The 21,618-nt window shown below is 40.4% G+C and overlaps 1 protein-coding gene across 1 annotated transcript in view; it reads right to left on the bottom strand.

The window, feature by feature from the left end:
• The window catches only part of LOC127034477 (cadherin-13-like), a 433,731-nt gene that overhangs the window by 179,851 nt on the left and 232,262 nt on the right, over positions 1-21,618 (bottom strand). Inside the window, exon 3 of the mRNA XM_050923360.1 lies at positions 9,509-9,717. Coding sequence (XP_050779317.1) covers positions 9,509-9,717 — 209 coding nt within the window. The remainder of the gene's footprint in view (positions 1-9,508; positions 9,718-21,618) is intronic.

Raw genomic sequence — 21,618 nt, forward strand, 5'->3', positions numbered from 1 at the left:
AGAGTTTTACTACCCAGATAGTTAGAAAGCTTTTCCTAATTTCTAATCTAAAATCTCTGCTGCTGCAGATTAGGCCCATTACTTCTTATTCTACCATCAGTGGACATTGAGAACAACTGGTCACCATCCTCTTTATAACAACCCTTAACACTTTTGAAGATTGCTTCCCCCTCAGTCTTATTTTCTCAAGACTATAATGTGCTGACTTTTTAACCTTTCCTCATAAAAAAGAACTTAGAAAACCTGATTTATCATTTTTGTTGCTTTTCTCTAGACTTCCTCCAATTTTCCACAGCTTTTCTGAAGGCTAGGTCCCCGAAGTGGACACAGTACTCCAGCCGAGACCTCACCAATGCTGAGTAGAGCAGGACAGTTACCTCCCACGTCTTACCTATGACACTCCTATTAATACACCCTATAATATTAGCCTCTTTTTCACAACTGCCAGATTGTTGACTCATTCACTTTGTGACCCACTACTGCCAGAATCTCTGGCTGAGGCAGGCACAGATGCAGGCTGGAGCAGGGACTGGCTAGCGTGGAAGCAGCAGGGGTTAGAGTTGAAGTAGGGACAAGGCCCAGCTAGAGCAGAAGTACAAGCAGGAGGAAGGGCTGGCCGGAGCTGAAGCAGGAGTCCGGGAACTGTGTCAGAACTACCAGGCAATGGGAACATTCCCAGCCAGGTAATGATGGTGAGCAGACTGGAGAAACTGCTCCCCTTAGAAGTCTACACATTTGCCTTGGGATCACATGAGCGGGTTCTGGCCTGAGGATTGGTTGACCAGCATAGGGCCTATCACAAGACCTGCAGGCAATTGCTGTGAGTGACTCATCATACTCTCTGGCTCAGGGAGGAGAAATCAGGCTTGGGCAGGCTCAGAGGTAATTCAGGGATGACTCATCACAACTGTAACCTCCAGATCCTTTCAGCAATACTTCTGCCTCCCCACTGTCTCTCCTTTTCCTTCCTATGTGCAGTACTTTGCACTTGTCCAGAGAATTTCATCTGGGTGATTTCAGACCAAAATATAGCACTCTTTCATAATGCCATCTCGTTTGGATATAGTACCTTTCAACCATAGGTCGCTGTGTGCTTTACAAAGGGCTAAGAATCATTATTCTCACTCTATCGAGGAACAAGATGGTGAAGTAACTTGCCACAGGGCAAGTGCCAACAGCTGAGCCAGGAACAAAACCTAGCTCTCCTGAGTCTCACTCTACTCTCCTCAACATTATATGTAACAGACATATATTACCATAATGTTGAAAACCAAAACTTTAACATAGGGAAACTGCAGGCAGTGTAGAATACTGCAGGGCTAGTCAGTTAAAGTGGATGGTACAGGGCAGCTTGACTGCAACAAGTTCATTCCCTTCTTTCTGAGCTACCACCAGAAGCTATTTTAAGTTCTGCTCCTATATTATATGCTGTCCAAGGGTGCTCTCCTCCCTCTTATCTCTTCTTTTCTCATCTGATGCCTGAAAAGAGTCCTGAGGGGCTGATAGTTTCCATTTAATCATTTCAGCCTTGTGTATGGAAGAATCCTGGGCACCATGCTGTACAGCTTTTCCTCGGCTGGAATTTGTGAATATCAGCCTGTCCCCTTATCTGCTTTGGAACCAGGCTCTGGGTAGTTTGCTTTTATTTTTTTCAGTGTTTCTGTTTCTGCAAAGAAAAGTTCTAAATAACTCCTTTTGCTGTGAAAAGGGCAGAATTTGTCACACAGACAAGTGCATTGCCATTACAAAATGGATTTTTCCTTGTGGTTTCAGCCCAGTTCCTAGTGTACACATGGCATCCTTGCTAAAAGTATAACCAAAGTAGGTGAGGAAGGACAGTCTAGAGAAAGGACACTGTACTTAGAACTGGAAGATGTGGATTCAAAGCCCAGCTCAGCCACAGTGTCTTGTGTGACCTGAGGTGAGTCACTTAGTCTATGCTGTGCCTCAGGTTCCATCTATAAAATGGGGATAATGCTTTTCCTCCCTCATGGATGTATTATGATCAAAAAACCCACAGATGTCTGAGGTGTTCACGTACTATGGTGATGATGAGGGACACGTAAGTACAAAAACAGATAGAAATTGACATTCCTGTTAATAGTCTCATCAGTAGTATAGTGCTCAATAGTATTCATCTCTATGTATTTTTGGCAGGTTTCCACGTCCCAAATAGGGCTTATGTCCTGCCCTCCATTCTCATTGGCGTTGAGGTTTGGCACCGTTGGTCATTTTGATTTTTTTTTTAAATTATTTTCTGTGTTTTAATAGGGGGAATGTTCCATGCTTGTGCTTTGATACATTTGGTTGATTTTTTTTTTAATCTTTAAGCTCTCTCTATTCTTTCATCCTTTTTCTCTAAACAAAACTTTGGTTAGGTTTAGAGGTAAAAAGGAAAGAAAGGTTATTAAACAGAAGAAAGATTGTTTGGTTAGGTTTGTTAAGGAGAGATGATTTTAAAGGAATAGTTTGGCATGTTATTAAAGAACATTTTTTTAAAAATAAATGGAAATAGTTTATTAAATATAAAGTTAGGTTAAAAAACATGGCAGAAAAAGGGAATTTTATAAAGCAAAGACTATTTAGTAAGCACATGGTAAAAATATAAATGTAGGTTAATAGAAATCATTTAAAATATTAAATATGAGGACAGGTTAAGAAAAGAGCATTTAAAAAGAGTTAAATACAAGATGGCAGAAAAGAGGAAAAGAAAGCCTTTTGCAAAGGGCAAAGATAGGCTGAGTCATGGTTGAGTCAGAGAGAGAGAGAGCATGAGCGTGATATCTTACCCTTGCAACTGTTCCTGGGGCAGGAGGGAGCTCCCAAGGCTCACAACCACTCAGGCTAGCTACCTCTGCCTTTAGATTCGACCAATCAGATGCTGTTCTACAGCGGCATCATAGAATACATTTTTCTGAACCAATCCTATAGTCCCAAGATTTTTAAACAAGAGCCATCTCCCTCCCCTCATTACACCCCCCTCCTCTTTAACTGCCTTATCCTTATCTTTAAAAAAAACAGACCCCAATCATCTTTCCCATCAGGTAGCACTTTTACATAGGTGCTTTAATGAAGGTTAAAGCCATAAGCCCTTAGTAAAACAGTTTTAAAAAGTTTTCCCTTATGCTTTTGGTGAGGACAATCTGAAGCTGCAGCAAAAGTAGCTTTGTTAGATGGTGAATTAGAGATAAAGAAGGCTGTGAGATGTCTAGAACAAAGAGATAAGAAGTTTCTTTTTAAACTTTTGAACAAAAGTAAAAGATAATTAAGTTGTGTAAAGGAATAAAGCTCTATTTTATAATCACTTGAAAAGACAAGCCTATTTGAAGAAACAGACATTTATTTATAGGTGTTTTAATAAAAAATGAGCATGTAGAAACACCCCAGGGTTAAAACCACAGACAACCAGTTTATCAAAGTAATTTATAGTAATAAAAGGTTTTCTCCTATGCTTTTGCTAACATTGGTTATTTTTTAGTGAGGACAATTTGAAGCAGCCTTTCTAAATTAGTGGATTAGAAAAGACCCCTTTGAAAGACAAGCCTATCTGAAGAAACATCCCTCTATTTAACATTTTTAAATATGAGTGTCAATAAAAAATGAGCATGCAGAAACCATCCCAGGGTTAAAATCAAGGACAAACTGTTTATAAAAGTAATTTATAAGTGATAAAAAAGTTCCCCCACTATGTTTTAGACTAACACTGGTCATTTGTAGTGAGGACAATCTGAAGCAGCACACTTTTGCAGCAAAGCCACTGTTAGCAAAAACAGCCTTTGTAAGCCAGTAGATCAGAGATAAGAAGGCTGTTTCTTCCCCCACTTTTTAACAAATACAAGTGAAAGTTATATTAGCCTTTCTAAAGGAATAAACACTTTAAAAGACAAGCCTATATAAAGACATCTCTTCATTTAACATTTTACAGGTGTGTTTAAACAAAAAGAGTATGCAGAAACATATCAGAGTTAAAACCACAGAACCTTAGTAACAGCTAGTTTATATTCCCCTTATTCTGTAACCCAGTGGATCAGAGAGAAGTTTATTTTCCTCTCCACTTTTTAAACAAATCCATGCAAAAGTCATATTAAAATTTTCTTAGGACTTTAAGATTTAAGTATGAATTTTTCTGTTGCATTATCAGAATGCTTTTGTTTTTAAATGTTTGTAACCCGTTTGCTGAGACACAGATACAAGCTCCTGTTTTTGTTTTGGATCCATAGATTTTATTAAAAATAATACATTACAGGCTGGAGCTTTCTCTACACTTTAAAAACACATAAGACTAATTAGGCTAGCCAGTGATCCATGCATTATAGTCTGCATTAGCAATGCTCTAGGGGTCACCCCTTCAGGTTTGCTTGTTGGTTTTTTTGTTTGTGTTAAAAACAAAAACAAACAAACAGACTTCTTTCCTACTTTTTAAATGCTGTTCAAGTTTTAACAAATGATGAGATGACATTGAAAGACACTTTGTGATAGGAATAAAATACTTGTTATAACATTTACTGATTGTAAAAGATAAAAACCATCGCTTTGTGACTGCATGAAGCTCAGAGATCGCCTATCTGAAGAACACCCTTACCCCTCGACTTTCCCCCCATACTTTGAACACTTGTAAGACGAGGAGTGGAGTGTTCTGCAGATAGTGGATCAGAGAGAGCCTATCTCACAGATGCTATTTTAGCTAACTGTGGCTTTGCTGAAAAGGCTTGCTGCTTCAAATTGTCCTCGCTAAAAATTACCAGTCTAAAACATAGGGGGGAAACTTTTCTCATCACTATAAACAGTTTGTCCTTGATTTTAACCCTGGGATGGTTTATGCATGCTAATTTTTTATTGAAACGCATATGTAAAAGTGCTAAATGAAGAGATGTTTCTTCAAATAGGCTTGTCTTTTAAAGTGTTGATTCCTTCACAAGACTTAATATAACTTTCACCTCTATTTGTTAAAAAGTTGGGGAAGAAGCAATCTTCTTATCTCTGATCCACTGGCTCACAGACATGGTTTTTGCTGCAGCTTTAAAGTGTCCTCACCAAAACCATAGGGAAAAACTTTTTAAAACTGTTACTAAGGGCTTATAGCTTTAACCTTCATTAAAGCACCTATGTAAAAGTGCTACCTGATGGAAAAGGCAAGGAGTTTGGGGAAGGGGTGGGATGAGGGTGGTGCAGCGGCGGGATGATGTGGTGCAGGGGTGAGGCCAGAAGTGGGAGGAGGAGGGGTCAAGTCGGTACCTATGTGCGCTATGACACTTTTGTATTTCTAGGACTGATTTTCTAAGCAAGTAGTTTTTAAGTGATATGAAACTTAGGGGTATGCAAGACAAATCAGACTCCTGAAAGGGGTACAATAGTCTGGAAAGGTTTAGAGCCACTGCTGTAGAATACCTTAAAACAGACAGAAACCAATGTTACTAGTCATAATTATGGGGAAGGTGCTAACAACAGGACTTAGAATGGAATCTGGTTATAACCTTAAACAATGAAGGGACTCCTGTCCTTCCATTATATACAAATTTATGTATGTATCACACAGACAGACAGACAGACAGACAGACAGACAATCTCTGAAGAAAGTTTCAGAGGAAACTTGGTCTGAAAATCAAAATATAATTTTTGCTTCTTCCACCTCTACTAGTCAATAAAAAGTCTAAACAACATCTAATTGGCAATCTTCTTGATTATGCTGGAGGCAGGGTAGCATCCACCTTGCTAATATGAATCTGTTGCCTCTGGAGAGCTAATGAGTAAAAACGTTTTCTGATAGGAAAATAAGCAAAAGTTTTGTTTAGAGGAAAAGGATGAAAGAATAGAGAGCTTAAAGATTAAAATAAGCAAGATATGTCTCAAAGACAACAAGCAGAACCGCTAAGAAAGAAAGCATTATCTTTATAATCACTGGTGATATTTTAACTATGAATTGAACTACTTAATTAAATCACTCATTAATTGAATCACTTAGGACCTGATCCATCTTCCACTGAAGACAGTTGGAGTCTTTCCACAGGCTTCAATGGGAGTTAGATCACTAGAATCCAAAAACTTTTATGTACTCTCAGAAGTCGTCCTCTAAATCTTTCCAGTAGTCATCTCAACTCTGACTAGGAGCAATCACCCTTTCTAAGGTTTATAGTTTACTTAGTCTCTCTTCAGGCTCACAGTTAAGGTTACCCAGACTGCCAGTCACTGTATCAGTTGATTGTTGTCAGTCTTTTCTAAACATGTTGAGATTCTGTAATTAGAACCATTAACAATGAGATTTCACAGTTGTAGGTTACAAGCTTTCAGAAGAGAAACTGCAGTAACAGGCAGTGGAGAAATACTTAATAACTACTTATCCTCTAATTAAACAAGGTACGGAACTAAGTACTGCATGCTAAGCACTGCTCTAGCATATGCTTATCATAACCCTACAGAATTGTACTAAAATGCAAAGGTTCCAATCTGAGCTATTCTTAGCCAATATTCATCTCACACACAGATGGAGCAGTTTTGCTGTTTCCATGCTGACACATGGAGATTGTAGCATGAAGGATTAAGTTCAAATTTATCATAAAATCACTTCAGATAGGACAATGTAATATTCAAATTCTACTTGAATTTGACACACAGAAAGACAAAACAGACTGTGTTGGACTTCAAATAGGCAAACAATAACAGAACTGTTTGCTAAAAAAACAAAATAGAACCCTCCTTAGAAAGTATTAGATTAATCCATCAGTTCTGGGACTAACTCTCTGACATAATTGGGGAATGCTCAATAAACACAAGATGGAGGGCTGGAAAGAGTCTCTCCACTGTCATCAAATCCAGATGTTGCTCTACACCAGGATAGTTCCCCAAGACAAGGTTAAGCAGCCACAAATTGCCAATGCCCTTACTACATGTGGGGATTATCATTTTGAATGGGAACCCTGGTCATAGCCCTTTCTGTCAGTCATGTCCCCTATACCAGCAGCTATAAAAAGGTTGATGGCTGCAGGTATAGGAGACACTACAGGTAGCTCTACACCCTGTGGGGATCCAGCCAACAGGGGAGATCAGCCAGATTTAGGCTGGTTTTCTTCCACTGGAGCAGCGAAAAGTGGCCAGAGCAGAGCTCAGGATCAGGGCCAGAGTTCAGATCAAACTTTATTTATGAATAGAGTGAAGTTGATGGCTTTTCAACCTGTGATGAGCGTTAATCAATACACTCGGGAGTCTTTGAGGAAGAGAGGCTCATCACCAGAATAGCAGTTGAGGACCAAGGTGCATTGATAGATCTAGTTAAGTGCAGGGCAAAAACATGCACACAGATACCCCATGCCAGCAATCTCTTCTCTGAGAAGAAAAACAATCTCCAGTTTCTCACAAAAATAGTGGTTCAGATCCTGAGGTCATACCTTTACAGGAAAGCTGCTATTGAAAACAATGGAAGGGCTGCCTCATTCAGGAAGACTGAATAAAAATTGAGTAAGAACTTCAGGATGTAGTTCATAAAGAATAAGAGACTTTCACACAGGGACTGGGCCCTGAAGATTGGCTTCAGATCTGTCAGCAGCATTCAGGGCTGTTTGGATCTGGGCCCATCCCTCATCTCACAATGAGAGCTGACTGAAAGGCACAATAGCATTTCATGGCAAACTTCCAGTTTTTGACATTTGTTTTTTGTTCCACACTGGAACAAAATGTTTTGAACGTTTTTACAAGAAAATGGACGAGTGAGTGTGTGTTATAGCCTGTTCTGCAATGCTGGAGATTCAGATTCAAGCCCATGTTTCAGACCAGAGAGGTTTCCTCCCACCTCACACTGAATCAGGCGGGACAAGAACTTAACTAGCCAGCTAAAGAGTGTGAGAGAGTCACTCTTGCTCTTGAGGTGACTTAGGGTATGTCTACCCAGCAACAGACGCTCACCGCAGTGAGTCTGAGAGCCCGGGTCTACAGATTCAGGCTGCCAGGTTCGTGCTACAGCACTAAAAATAGCTATGTAAATGTTTGGGCTTGGGCTAGAGCTCAGGCTCTGAAGCTGAGCCCAAATGTGTACACAGCTATTTTAAACATTGTAGCGCAAGCCTGAGTCTGTAGACCTGGGCTGTGAGACTTATTGCCCTAGGTTTCTGCTTGCCGTGTAGACATATCCTTAGCTGAAAATGTTCCAACCACCTCTACTCAAGCTATTATAACTTTCTGATGCTGTTTGTTTTTCCCAGCAATCTATATTCACATTCAACACAGCTTAAAACGCAAATCAAAACCTTTCCCTTGGCCATTGACTTTTAAAAGTTTGTTCAGCCGTTGTTAGCCCTACATCTAACCCATTTTTTTTTAAAGGAAGATTTAAGTTAAACCACTATAGCTATTGTTGGAAATATAATGAAAGTGCTCCCAGGCCAAAAGCCTAAATACTGAAATAAGACATTGGATCAGTCACTCTTTATAACCCTCCTTATTATGGCTTCTTTGAGTTCCTTTAAATTATAGGTCTGTAAAGGTACCAGGCTTAATTATCTTGTAAGTCACTGTCATGCCTGCTTACTTGCTGAATGCCATGGCACCGAAATGAAGGCTACATCAGTTTTTCTTTTGTTATTTTGTTTTATATGAAGTAAACATTTCAATCAATTCCCCCGCCCTCTACCCCATCATTTTAGGATTACATTGAAATTGTATGTGAAATAGGAAGGACACACTATTCCATGGATAAAGTGGAAAAAAATCATTGGCATGTAAAGGAGACAATGCAAAATGTGGCACAATGATTGGTATAGGCATTGATGTACACTAGGACATAGGAGACCCATATTAAAAATTAAAGAGCCATAAGCTGGAATTCATTCCTGGGTCACTCTTAGATTTCTAATGAAGGTTAAGGATTCATAGGACCTAAATTAAATCTTTACAGTAAGTCTTCTCAGATCCTCAGTAAGGGCCTTACTGTGGTTGTCTAATCCCATTGGTTTGCACTAGTAAGGTTATTACAGTTCGGCCTCTTATGAGCTACCCTCAATAGAGCTGTTCTGTGTTCTTGCAGAAGGACTGTTTTGTTTGAATGGTTCTTTTGTTAATATCTGGCCTTCACTGGCATTATCAGTTCTCTGTTGATGCCTAGGAAATATGCAGTGACTCAGTATCATACAACATACCTGATTTCAAGAGTTCTGAATATTAAAATAATACTTGGATTACGAGTCAATTACCAGCTATTAGCCAGGATGGTCAGACATGCAACACAATGCTCTGAATGTCCCTAGCCTCTGCTTTCCAGAGGCTGGAAGTGACAAATAGGGAATGGATCACTCAATGATTGTCTGTTCTGTTCATTCCCTCTGAAGCACCTGACATTGGCCACTGTCAGAAGACAAGATCCTGGGCTAGATGGACCACTAGTCTGGCCCAGTGTGGCTGTTCTCATGTCTGATGACATCTCTCTTTTAAAGAAGTAACTCTGTCTAGTGTTTAAGATGTTAGTTACATTGAAATAACAACCCTCCTTGACATTCTCTTGTGAATTTTGGTCTTTTGTTACCTTTAAAGAGCCATGATGGTCTTTCCCTCCGACAATTAGAACTTCTGCCATATCTTCAGCCTGGGCAGACCGGGCATGGATGAACAAAGCTCTGCCAGCTTCAGTTATATTTTTCAGTGCAACTAAAGATCCATTGGGTTCCACCTTAAAGTCTGGGTTAGAAACTTCAAAGTTCAACTTGTCATTCCCCTTGCAGTCATCAAACACCACTGGGAAAGAACAAACAACAAGAACGTAAGTATTGGTCTACACACACAAGCTTCAAACATTTATACATAATTTGCTTCTCCACAGATATCACATACAACTGGTTCCAAACTATGGAGCACATTTTCAAAGTGGTCTCCAATCAAGCTCTCTGTTTGCCTGACTTCGTGGACAAGCTTGTGCATGTGCAGTTTTGGAGGGATGCAAGATTTTGACCAGGCAAATTGGGTAGCTAAGACATGAATTAATAATTTTGGTCTTGGACATTGTGATCACTCAAATCAAGATCACACGAACAGCAAATACATACCTAATTGCATATATTACGTGGTATCTACAGAGTACTTATCATGGACTTGTTCATGTTCTGGACCTCTAGAGTCTTTAAGGCTAACAAAACAGTTAAAGGTAACCAGTACGTTGCCTTCATGACTGGAATTGGTTGTTTTTATATTCTATTGTAAAAATGTTATATGATAGAAAAGTGTAGCAGAAAGAATACTATAGTTTACATCACTGTCAAGACATCTGGCTAAATGTATGAATTCCACATTAAACCTATCCCTCTTTATTGTTTAAAGTTGTAAATAGAAGATAGACAGCCAACTTCCATTGATTTGTCAATGGGAAGGGAACACCTACCTGCTCTTTATGTTTTTAAAAAATTTCCCCATAATTGTAACAGTGTGGCATGTAATTCAAAAGACTAATTGTGAGTAGTATGGATTTTTTGTTTGCAGAATGGTTTATTTATTGATTTGAGAGCCTTTTATACAGGGCTGATGATCTATGAAGGTGACTATTTTAGGTTATACAGAATTATAAGTGAATAAGGTAGTTATAAATATTAGCCGCCATTTAAAACACAGCTATCACACAAATACAGGATCCCAGTTACCACTGTGTGGGCGTTGTATTTAACAGCAACCATCAATGGAGCAATATAGTTCTTTGTGTTTGTCAGACTTCCACCATTAATAAAACTATGGGGCAGATGCTCACCCTGGTGAAAATTACAATAGCGCCATTGATCCTCAACCCTAGTATAAATTGTCAGACCCACTGAGAGCACATCAGCTGGGGATAGGCCCCTAAATATCCATAGATAGAAACTGTTTATGCTACCAAGAAACTGTTTTAAGCCTTGTGAGAGTTGACAGTGTTGCTCAGATATGCATGTTCTGCATACTTGCTATTGCTCTGCATCTTTAGTACTTTATTTCTAATATACTATCATCTTTACTAACAATTCGTTACAACACAATTGTTCTTTAAAGAGATCTCTCTCAAAAAAAAACATACAAAAAGGAAACAAGAGATTGATAGTGATTAAGAAAGATACTGTGATGAATTACATTAATTTCAAGTGAACAACCAGCAAGCTACCTTAAGTTGATAAGTTATGGGGTGATACAAGTATCTATCCCCATTTCTTTTATCTTTCTTATTTCACATACAGTGAAAACGTATGCTAGATTGTGAGAGAGACATTTGGTAAATGATGAGTAACTCGAGTTAATTCAGATCACATACCCATTCTACATGCACTTGAGCTGTGTTAGTCTCCTTAACTATTATAGATTTATACTATAGACAGTTTTGCCCCTAAAGACCATGGAGATTTAGCAAGTGCTCCTAGCTTTTAAATACTGTGAATACCATTGCCTGCAGTAATTACACACTTCATTTAAATGGAATCTCAGTTATATCGTGTCACCTTTAGACCTCATAATAAACCATGTGATTAAGAAGTCTTCACCACAAACTCGTAGTTGCACCATAAATATTTTAGTTTTCTCCATTGAGAAAGATGGATTGTGTGTGTGTTTGGTGTGTTGGTTTTTTTTTAAAAGGAGATCTATCCTAGACTCTCAGACTGCTTATTAAGCTGCTGATATAGTGAACTTCTTTTAAGTTCATGGTGGGCTGCTTGCTGTTTTGATCTTGTTTTCCCTTCTGTAGTGGATCTTTAAAAAAAACTGTGCTTTATGGATATGGACAAGCACTCAGAAATTATAGACAATCAAAGGCATTAGACTTATTAAAAATAAAGCAGCTTCAAAATGGTTAATGGGTTAAATCCACTGTTGAGATTATCTTGTTAGGTTCAGTTGTTGTTTATATAGTTAAGAAATTCCCAGATTCTATCACAGCTTGACCAATACTGGAACCAAAGCTGTGGTCTCAGATACAGAATAACTTTGTACTGTACCATGGCTGGACACACATTACAGAGACCATCTACAACTGACTGGCATAACAGACCTGCAGGTAAATTTCCCATACGACCTCACTCCACCAACACTAGTGGATTCAGCATATATTCACAGCACTGCAGTTCTTGGATCTGGGCTGGCAGGGGACTGTAGACCTAGTCAAATTTCCTCCTGGAATTCCACTGCATTTGAACCCCACCACCAGAAAATTGCAGAGATGGGAAATCTGTGGCCCTTTTTGCTGATTCTTCAGTTTGAGAGAAGCTTGCTACCATGTGATGCATTGTTGAGTATGGCCTAAAATGCACACCAAGAGGCTGATTTTCAGAGGCAATGGTACCCACAACTCCAACTGATGTCAATGGGAGTGCAGTCAGACTGGTTAAGGAATCACAGCTTGGAATGGGGACAATACCAGCCCCCACCCTCTCAGCCAGCACTGTGTACTGGGAGGGCTGGCAAATGGTCAGAATCAAATCAAAAATAGCGAACAGGGAAGAACTGGTAGCAAATCTGTAGGTAGAAGGAAATTTGGGTGAAAGTGATCATGAAAAAGGAAGTAGTGAGAGCAGCGGAATAAGGATAATGGACTTCAAAATAGCAGACAAACTCAGAACTTGTATGTAAGGTTCCATGGGAAGAAAATCTAAGGGCAATAGGAGATCAGGAGAACTAGCAGTTTCTCAAGGAGACAATATTCAAGGCACAACTACAAACTATCCTGATGCAAAAGATCAGAAGACTAGAAAGAAGCCAACATGGCTCCATCAGGAGATCTTTTATGACCTAAAAATCAAAAAGGAATCCCACAAAAAGTGGAAACAGACTAATTGGTAAGGAGGAGTACAAATAGCACAGGTATATTGGAACAAAATCAGAACTTGCTAAGCTACAAAATGAGTTACACCTAGCACAAGACATAAAAGGCAATAAGAAGAGGCTCCAGAAATACATTAGGAGCAAGAGAAAGATGAAGGAAAGCATAAGTCCTTTACTTAGCAGTGAAGAACTAATGAATGCTCAGGTAGTTCATGCCTATTTTCCTCCAGCCTTTGCTATAAAGGTTAATGGTGACCAGATACTCAACACAATTAATGTTACCAACAAGAGGGAAGGGACAGAAAGCAAAAAAGACACAAAACAGATTAAAGAACATTTAGACAAGTTAGATATATTCAAGTTGGTAGGTCCGGATGAATTTAATCCTATTGTACTTAAGGAACTGGTTGAAGCAATCTTGGAACCGTAAGTAATTATCTTTGAGAACTCCGGGAGTATGGGTGAGGTTTCATAAGACTGGAAGAGAGCAAACATAGTGACTATCTTTAAAAAGGGGAGAAAACCAGGTAATTATAGACCAGTCAGCCTAACTTTGACACCTAGAAAGATACTGGAACAAACTTAATAATCAATTTGTAAACACTTAGAGGATGGTCAGTTATAAGGAATAGCAAGCACGGATTTGCCAGGAACAAATCATACTAAACCAACCTAATTTCCTTCTTTGACAGGGTTGCTTACCTAGTGGATGGGGAAAGCAGTAGACAGGATATGTCTTGATTTTAGAAGGCTTTTGACACAGGGACATGTGGTCTAGATGAATTTACTATAAAAGTGAGTGCATAACTGGTTGAAAGACCATACTCAGAGTAGTTATCAATGGTTTGCTGTCAAACTGGGAGGACATATATAGTAGGGTTCCACAGGGAGCAGGCCTGGAGCTAGTACAATTCAATATTTTCATTAATGAATTGGATAATGGAGTGGAGAGTATGCTTATAAAGTTTGTGGATGACACCAATATGGGAGGGATTGCAAGCAATTTGGAGGACAAGATTAGAATACAAAAACAACTTTGACAACTCAAAAGATTACCCTGAAGTCAACAAAGATGAGTGCAAAGTACTACACTTAGGAAGGAAAGTCAAATGCACAACTAGAAAATGGAGGATAAATGATTAGGTGGTATTACTGCTGAAAAGAATCTGGATGTTATAGTGGACCACAAATTGAATAGGAGTCAACAAAGTGATGGAGTTGTCAAAAAGGATATAATCTGGGGTGTATTAACAGGAAGACAGACCCAGGAGTTAATTGTCCCACTCTACTCAGCACTGCTGAGGTCTCTGCTAGATTTGTGTCCAATTCTGGGACTCACACTATAGGAAAGATGGGAACAAATTGGAGAGAGTGCGGAGGAGAGCAACAACAATGATAAAAGATTTAGAAACCTGACTTGTAAGGAAGAGTTAAAAAAAAGTGGGCATGTTTAGTATTGTGAAAAGACAACTGATGGGGGACCAGTTAACAGCCTTTAGATATGTTAAGGGCTGTAATAAAGATGACTATGATCAATTGTTTTCCATGTCTACTGAAGGAAGAATAAGTAGTAATGGTCTTAATCTGAAGGAAGGAAGATTTTAGGTTCAATATTAGGAAAATCTTTCTAACTATATGGGTTGTTAAATGCTGGAATAGTCTTCCAAGGGAGAATGTGGAATACCCTTCATGCAGGTTTTTAAAACAGGTTGGACAAATACCTGTCAGGCCAGCCTTAGCACAAGAGGCTGGATTTGATGACTCTGAGGTCCCTTCCAGCCTTAGTTTTCTCATATGCAGCACCATGAGGGAGTGGGTAAAAAAAGTGCCCATGTGCTTGAGTAAATGGAGGAGTCAGGGTTGAATAGGTGGGGGGAATGGAAAGTGAAACCTCAAAATGGGGAAACTGCACAAGTGAGCATAGGTGCTAGAATTAGTGGTGCTGCAGCACACCCTGGCTTGAAGTGGTTTCCATCATATACAGGGTTTGCAGTTTGGTTCAATGGCTCTCACCCCTCTTTCCCCTCCCCCCCCACTATAAAAACTGTTCCAGCACCACTGCAAGTGAGAGGAGAGAAAGAGGGGGACAGTGATGGGGTAGGGAAGAAAGGAAGGAGTGAGAGACTACATTTTGGGAAGAGATACATTAAGGGGGAAGATAGAAATGAAAATATGAGAGAAGGAGAGAACACATACCACTGGGAAAGGAAGGCAAATAGAGGTGGCAGAAGAAAGGAGGGGAAATCAGACACATGAAAAGCAGCTAGAGGATAGAAGGATACCACTTATTGGTGAAAGAATGGAAGGAAAAGAAAAGAGACAGAGAATCAAAAAGAAATGAGACATACTGGCCCAAATCCTGCTCCCATTTACTCCAAATTAGCATCACTATCCTCAGTGTAACCTTGGACTGACAGTTGGATAACAGAGCAGAATTGGGTCCAGCAGGTTCATTTCATTGAATAAAAGGTTAAACCAAAACAGTAGCATAAATAAGACAAAAGACCCCTGTTGCCCTTGGGCATCCCCCTCCCTCCAAATGAATTCTTCAGCCTCCCCCTACTCCTCTTTTCCCTCATCCTGCAGGCCCCTGCCAACCAAGTCTTACGCTGAAGCAGAGAAAGACCACACTGAACATGGGATGTGCTGCTCCAAATGACCTGACAATAATAAGGCCGTATGACACATCAGAGTCAATGCTCTCAGAGCACTCTGCATGTTCATTGAGACCATGGAGCACTGGTGGTAAGATTCATGTAATAGCAGTTTGATTCTGATTTAAGTTTGTATTAGCAGCCTGCTGTAGTACCCAAAGCACCATCTGAATGCAGGTCCTGTCGACTGTATATGACAGGCATTTTAATAGCCACCCAGAAATCTCATAGCACCATCACAGCTTGCAAAAAGGCAGCTCCCCACATACACAAAGTGTGGGGATTAAAAGCTGAAATTCTTCATTCAGGTGCACGATGTAGATTCCATCCTGAGGGAGAGATTATAAGTGGTTCCTTTTGCATAAAAGCAGCCCTCCAATAAAAAAAAGCTTCAGGCAATTTACTAGTGCATTAATAGTTCACAGCTGGTAAAGTTTGGCAGCTGCCACTTTGGCAAGTTAAGTGTGTCAAAAGAGAGGAGTCTCCTAGTAACAGTTTAAAAAAAAAAAAAAGCCAAACAAACAAGGAAAGCTTTCATTTGAAAACAGAGATCACAGTTCAGACCTCTAACGTCACCAAGCACAGCACTGTTGGCTGCATTAAAAAATGAAGTTACACGTCCCAGGGATTCAAAAAAAAAAAGGGGGGGGCAGGGGGTTAGATTTTCTATTAGTGCATTTCTCCAGCAGCGCTCCTCAGCATTCATCAATCTCTAGATTTCTGCATGGCCAACATCTGTGAGCATTGCAAAGAGACCCAAGAGCTCATGCTGGTTGGACACGGCAATCAGAAGAGATATTTGGGTGTATATTTTATATTCAGTTGGAGTGTGAACCTGTCATTTTAATCTACTTCATAGTCTGCTCCTTCATTTCTCTGGATTTTATGAAACTGGCACTTTTTCCAACTGGCGGAAAAAACAGGGCTGTGTGAAAAGTGGAATGCTACTTCCTTCCCATGTTTCACCCACAACACCGATCCCCTGAATTCCCAGTTCCACCACAGAATTTGGCTCTCCGACCTCAGGAACAAGAGGATGTGAAGACGACAGTGGCAAAGAAAGGGAGCAGGAAATCAAAAGTGTTTTGGGAAGGGATATGAAAGAGATGAGAGGAGCAGTAAAAGTCTGATCGTGTGTAGGAGTGAAACCAAGAGTGAATGAGAGGAAACAAGGGAGCCATGTGAACACAATATGAAGGAATATAAAGGCTCAGCAGTGACAGAGAAGTAGGTTGAGCAAAACTGTAAAGAGTTGCAGATAAGTATGGTAAATCTGAATTTCAGGGGCAAATCCCGAATCACTATGATTTCTTTGTCCAAAGGAAGGGCAGGAATTTGGTTTTGGGCAGGACCGGCGCTAGTGTTTTTAGCGCCCTAGGCACACAGCCATTTCGCCACCCCCTGCGCTGGTCCCGCGGCTCCGGTGGACCTGCTGCAGTCGTGCCTGCGAAGGGTCCGCAGCTCCGGTGGAGCCGCCACAGGTGTGTCTGCGGGAGATCCACCAGAGCCGCGGGACCAGAGGACCCTCCGCAGGCATGCCTGCGGCAGGTCCACCGGAGCCGCCTGCCGCCTCCCCCCCCGGCAAAATGCCGCCCCTCAATAATCCTGGCACCCTAGGCAATTGCCTAGGCCACCTAAATGGAAGCGCCGGCCCTGGTTTTGGGTCTTGCAAAAAAGAGTTCTGCATCACCAGTTCTGTGCTCATATCATAGGGTACCCAGGACAGAAGATATTCTATCGTGCAGGCATTCCTGCCTACCCTTCAATCAGAGGATACTGGGCTACGGCAAGCTACATCAGCTAATGCAGTCCCCATGGAAGAGTCCTTCAGCTGCTCAACAACTTTATGGTAAGAATTATTTTCCCTGGCCCAGGCTGCATATTCGGTCCACGAATTTGGGCCTTAGTTAAGAAAGAGAAAGGAAAACACTGAAATGGCACACAATTACTGCTGAGTCATACTCAAAGGCTGAGTCAGCTAGATCCAGATAGAATATTAAAGGGTCTACAGTCTGTCTCTCAAGAACAAAGCAAACTTGTGTATGAGAGAGAGTCTTAGGAACAACCATACCTGGGTGGAAAACCGAGGCTGAAGTTTCCCTTTGACGTTATCTGCGTTACAAGTACCATCAAATTTCAAGGAATAAGATTGGATTGTCCTAGAAATGGGACATCCCTCATGCTTGCAACAGATTACTGTCAACGTGCAATTAGAAGAATCTACTCTTCTCAATTTTTTCTTCTAATTTGGCTCTAAAAATAAGTCCAAGTGAAAAAGATGCCTATGAATAACCTAAAATCAAAGTATGTCTGCAGGATAGTGCACGTTTTAGTCAAATAAGGTTGTTGGAGGGGTTGGGTTGGCATGGGAGGAATGATTTAGTCATTGGACCAAATCTCTAATAGTCCATTTGCAGCAGAAGAGAATTTGGCCCTTATCTGAAATTTAGGTGTTCAGATGATATGATGAAATGGTGATAACAGAAAGATGAGACACATGGTGAATGTTACAAGAAATAAGAACAAAAGACTCAGTGCAACTGCTGTCACATAACCGACATGCATACCATATAGCAGGGATTTAACTGACCAAATAACTAGTAACCTGTTTAAAAGGGAACTCTCACACTTGAACTTTTATTTTAAAAGTTCACAGGAGTAACTTTCAGTTAGTGCTTAAGAAGTTTAATCAAATTAAATTTTAAAACTCAGAGCAAAGACCATCTTTTTTTATTCTCCTTGTACACCATTTAGCACAGCGGCCCGTGACTCAGGATCAGAGGTGCTACTGCAATACAAATAATAATCAACCATCATCATTCAACTACCCTACAATCTACACTGCTGGAAATCACATACCAGTCATTATTATAAATGGCTGTGTCCAGATGAGAAGTTATCGGGAATTAAAATATAACGATCTAACTTTTATTTATATGAAGGCAAAGATATTCATTTGTTGATGCCTACATAAGGCTTCTGATGTTCCTTGTCATGCCCCCACTGCCAAATGAACATGTTTATTGTGTTTAATATGCCATATGGTATGAAACAGTCTCCAAAAATCCGTGAGAGCCAAATAGAAGCACTGCCAACCCATCTCCCAATGAAAAACAACATGTATGTCACTTCTCTCTCTTGGTTCATTTCTCAGCATTAGCCTCTCCAGCATTTATTTTTAAGAAATCTTGTCACCATATGTATTTGGTATAATATATATATTCCCACTAACTAACTAAATTGATCAGAGAGAGAGAGAGAGAGAGAGAGAGAGTATGTGCGTGGTTTTAATCATAGCCTTCCATCATCAGAGGCAACTTTGACAACTGGAGGTATCTTGCGTGGGATCCCAAGCCCATTACTGTAATGATAGGGAACTGAAGATGTGACTGGCAACGTTACCTTTTATAGATCAGGACAAGAAATCTCAGGTTTGTGGGACTCTTTTCCAAGCTCCTTTCCTCCTATCCATCCACCCTACAATTATGATGAGTAACATATGTGAGGCTTTCACACAAGTGTGATATTGATAATGAACCACAGATGTTTTAATGAATCCACTATTAAAACAGGAAATGTTTAACTCCTGGATCTTTCCTGTAAGTGGTACACTGGGAAAACACAAGCTGCAGCACCATTCTTATATCCTGAAGTTCATTATGCTGAGACGTTTCTATTTCAAAGCCCCATTTTCAAGGTTTTAACACTCAAATGCTTCAATTTGCTTTGAGCTGAAGTATGGGACCCACTGTTCTGAGCCTGCCTGTTTATCATTTGTCTAAAATTGCTTGAGAACTATTTTGGACCATTAAAAGAAAGACATGAAAGTACATGTGTGCATATTCTGCAACTGCATGCATACATATGATAACTAGCCATCTAAACAGACAGACTTCATATGGTAAGAGCTTATATTTAAAAAAAGATCCTTGTAAACAATTTATGAAGGCATCACTTCACACAATCACTGGAGAGAATCTGCCTCTTTGGTGGAACATAACAGCTGGTTCAGGGTACCCAGCAACAGTTTATGATAAGGATTGAAGGATACTATATCTGATTGAAACTACAGGAGAAAATTTAGGCAGGCAGAAAGTAATTATCAACTGGAATATGGCCAGCAGAGCAGAAGTTCATATGCCTTCTCATGCAAATATTGCCATCTTTAATATCCAAAAGTTTTGGAAACCTAGTTTTGCATCTCCTCTGAAAGACAAGCACCTCCAACACCACGCTAGGGGACTGACTCAGTAATGGCAAGATCACTGCCTATAGTGGTATAGCTGAAGGCTAAATAAATAAAATTAAGCCTGAAAAGCAGCTACAATCCATCTATACTTTCTGTTTTAGAGAACATTTTTTAATCAGAACCCAGGGATAGTTCTTTTTATACAGAAATAGTGTATTTCTGTCCATTGGTGCAAGAGTGAAATATCCACACCTGCAATGCATAACATACCCAGTTTCTTAAAATTGATTTTGACAAAAGTCACTTCAATTCACATTGTATTGTGCTCCTGAGTCGAAGTCAGCTGATCAATTTCATACTTTGAAGGGAAAGGCTATGGGTCAATGTACTCGTCAACTAAAAAAATCTGAAGTATTTAAGTGTGGGTGTTATCAGCATTGGGTTCTATAGCATTCTTCCAACTTTAACACCCCTGGAAGAGTTAAGTCTCATTCTGTGGATGCAATCTTAGCCCATTGAAGTCAATGGGAGTTTTGCCTCTGACTTCAGAGAGACCAGGATTTTAGCCTTTAGGTTTATTCATTCAGTCCAACAGTTAATTTTAGCTCATGTTTTAATCATAACAGGGCTCAATCTCTCTTTCAGAGTTCAGTTGGATCGGGGCAGAGGGGAGGTGGTGGAGGAGTCTGGTGATGAGAGAGGGGGAAGCAGCAGCTACACACAGAAAGCGAATGTTAATAAACTCCCAGCTGGCACGGAACCCTTTGCTGTGAAAAGAATCCAGCCCTGCTCAAAGAATTCAGCAATACAGGCAGGGTGGGCAACCTGAGCCCTGTTAGCTAGACAGAGAAAAGGGAACAGCAGCAAATGCTATTGAGAGCTCTTATTTTAGTTTGCAATGATTCATAGAACGCCACAACCCACCAAGTCTAGTAAGCACTAAAGAATGGAGCTGGGTGAGGACAAGGGACAAACAACTGGGAAGATGGCAACAGGCCAGATAGTACATTCTGGAGCCAGGCCCTGGGTGTGGGAGGCAGCTGCTGTTGCAGCTCAGGGCAAGAGCAGCAAAGCAACAAAGACTACTCAGTTTAGATCTCTGCTCTTTCCTTGGACCAGCAACAGGAATCCTCTCCCTTCCCCTGAGCCATCCCCCCAATAGCAGCCCCGGGGCATTAGTTTGGTGGGGAGCCCAAGCACAGGCCTGAAGTCCAAACGAGGCCCACTCTCTAGCAATAGGCAGCCGTTACCCATCTTTTGACTGACGCCTTTGGGAGCTGCCCAACCAGCCTGTGTCTCAGACGTGTAGAATTCAGTGATCATATTGTGCTTATGGTGCCTGCAAGAGCTCTGCTTTACATGGTGACTGATTCCAGCCCTCAATACCACAAGTCACAGACACACAGACTTGCTGAAGGGCTAGGAGAGATCTTGACTCTAACCATCTCTTAGTATAACAGCTGTGTTTCTACTTCCTACCCACTTCTGACTTGAAGAGATAATGGCTCAGCCCTTTCCTATCCAATAGCTGCTAAGACTCCAGAATCCCTGCCTCCAAGCCCCTGCCATGGGTTTCTGTTCTCTAGAGGAGGCTCCCTGCATAGCAACAGAAACTTGCCTCTGTATATTTGCTCCTTGTGTCCTGCCCCTTTTATCATTAGCAAACTTCTAGAAATAAGGCAGGATCCCTTAACACCCGATATCAACACTAAAAATTAACTGATAATAGGAATTGTGTCCTGACTCTCTAGGGGCTTTAAAAATTAGCAGAGTTGCATTGGAGGTTGGGAAAGGTAATATTAACAACTGACAGATCTAATGGCTTCTGAAGGTCAAACAGTTTTCCTTAAAAATATACACAGTACAAAAAAAGTTATTAAAAATCATTGTGTCTTGTAGAAATTATGATTTGTAGCCAGGGAAAACCATAGGTGAGGCTGAGGGTTCCTTCATGGAAAAGACCCTATAGAAGGAAACAGAAAATGGTAGTCTCTCTGTAGGATTTTTTAACCATCCTATAGAATT

This window comes from Gopherus flavomarginatus, chromosome 14, assembly GCF_025201925.1.
Source record: "Gopherus flavomarginatus isolate rGopFla2 chromosome 14, rGopFla2.mat.asm, whole genome shotgun sequence".
NCBI classification, from domain to species: Eukaryota; Metazoa; Chordata; order Testudines; family Testudinidae; genus Gopherus; species Gopherus flavomarginatus.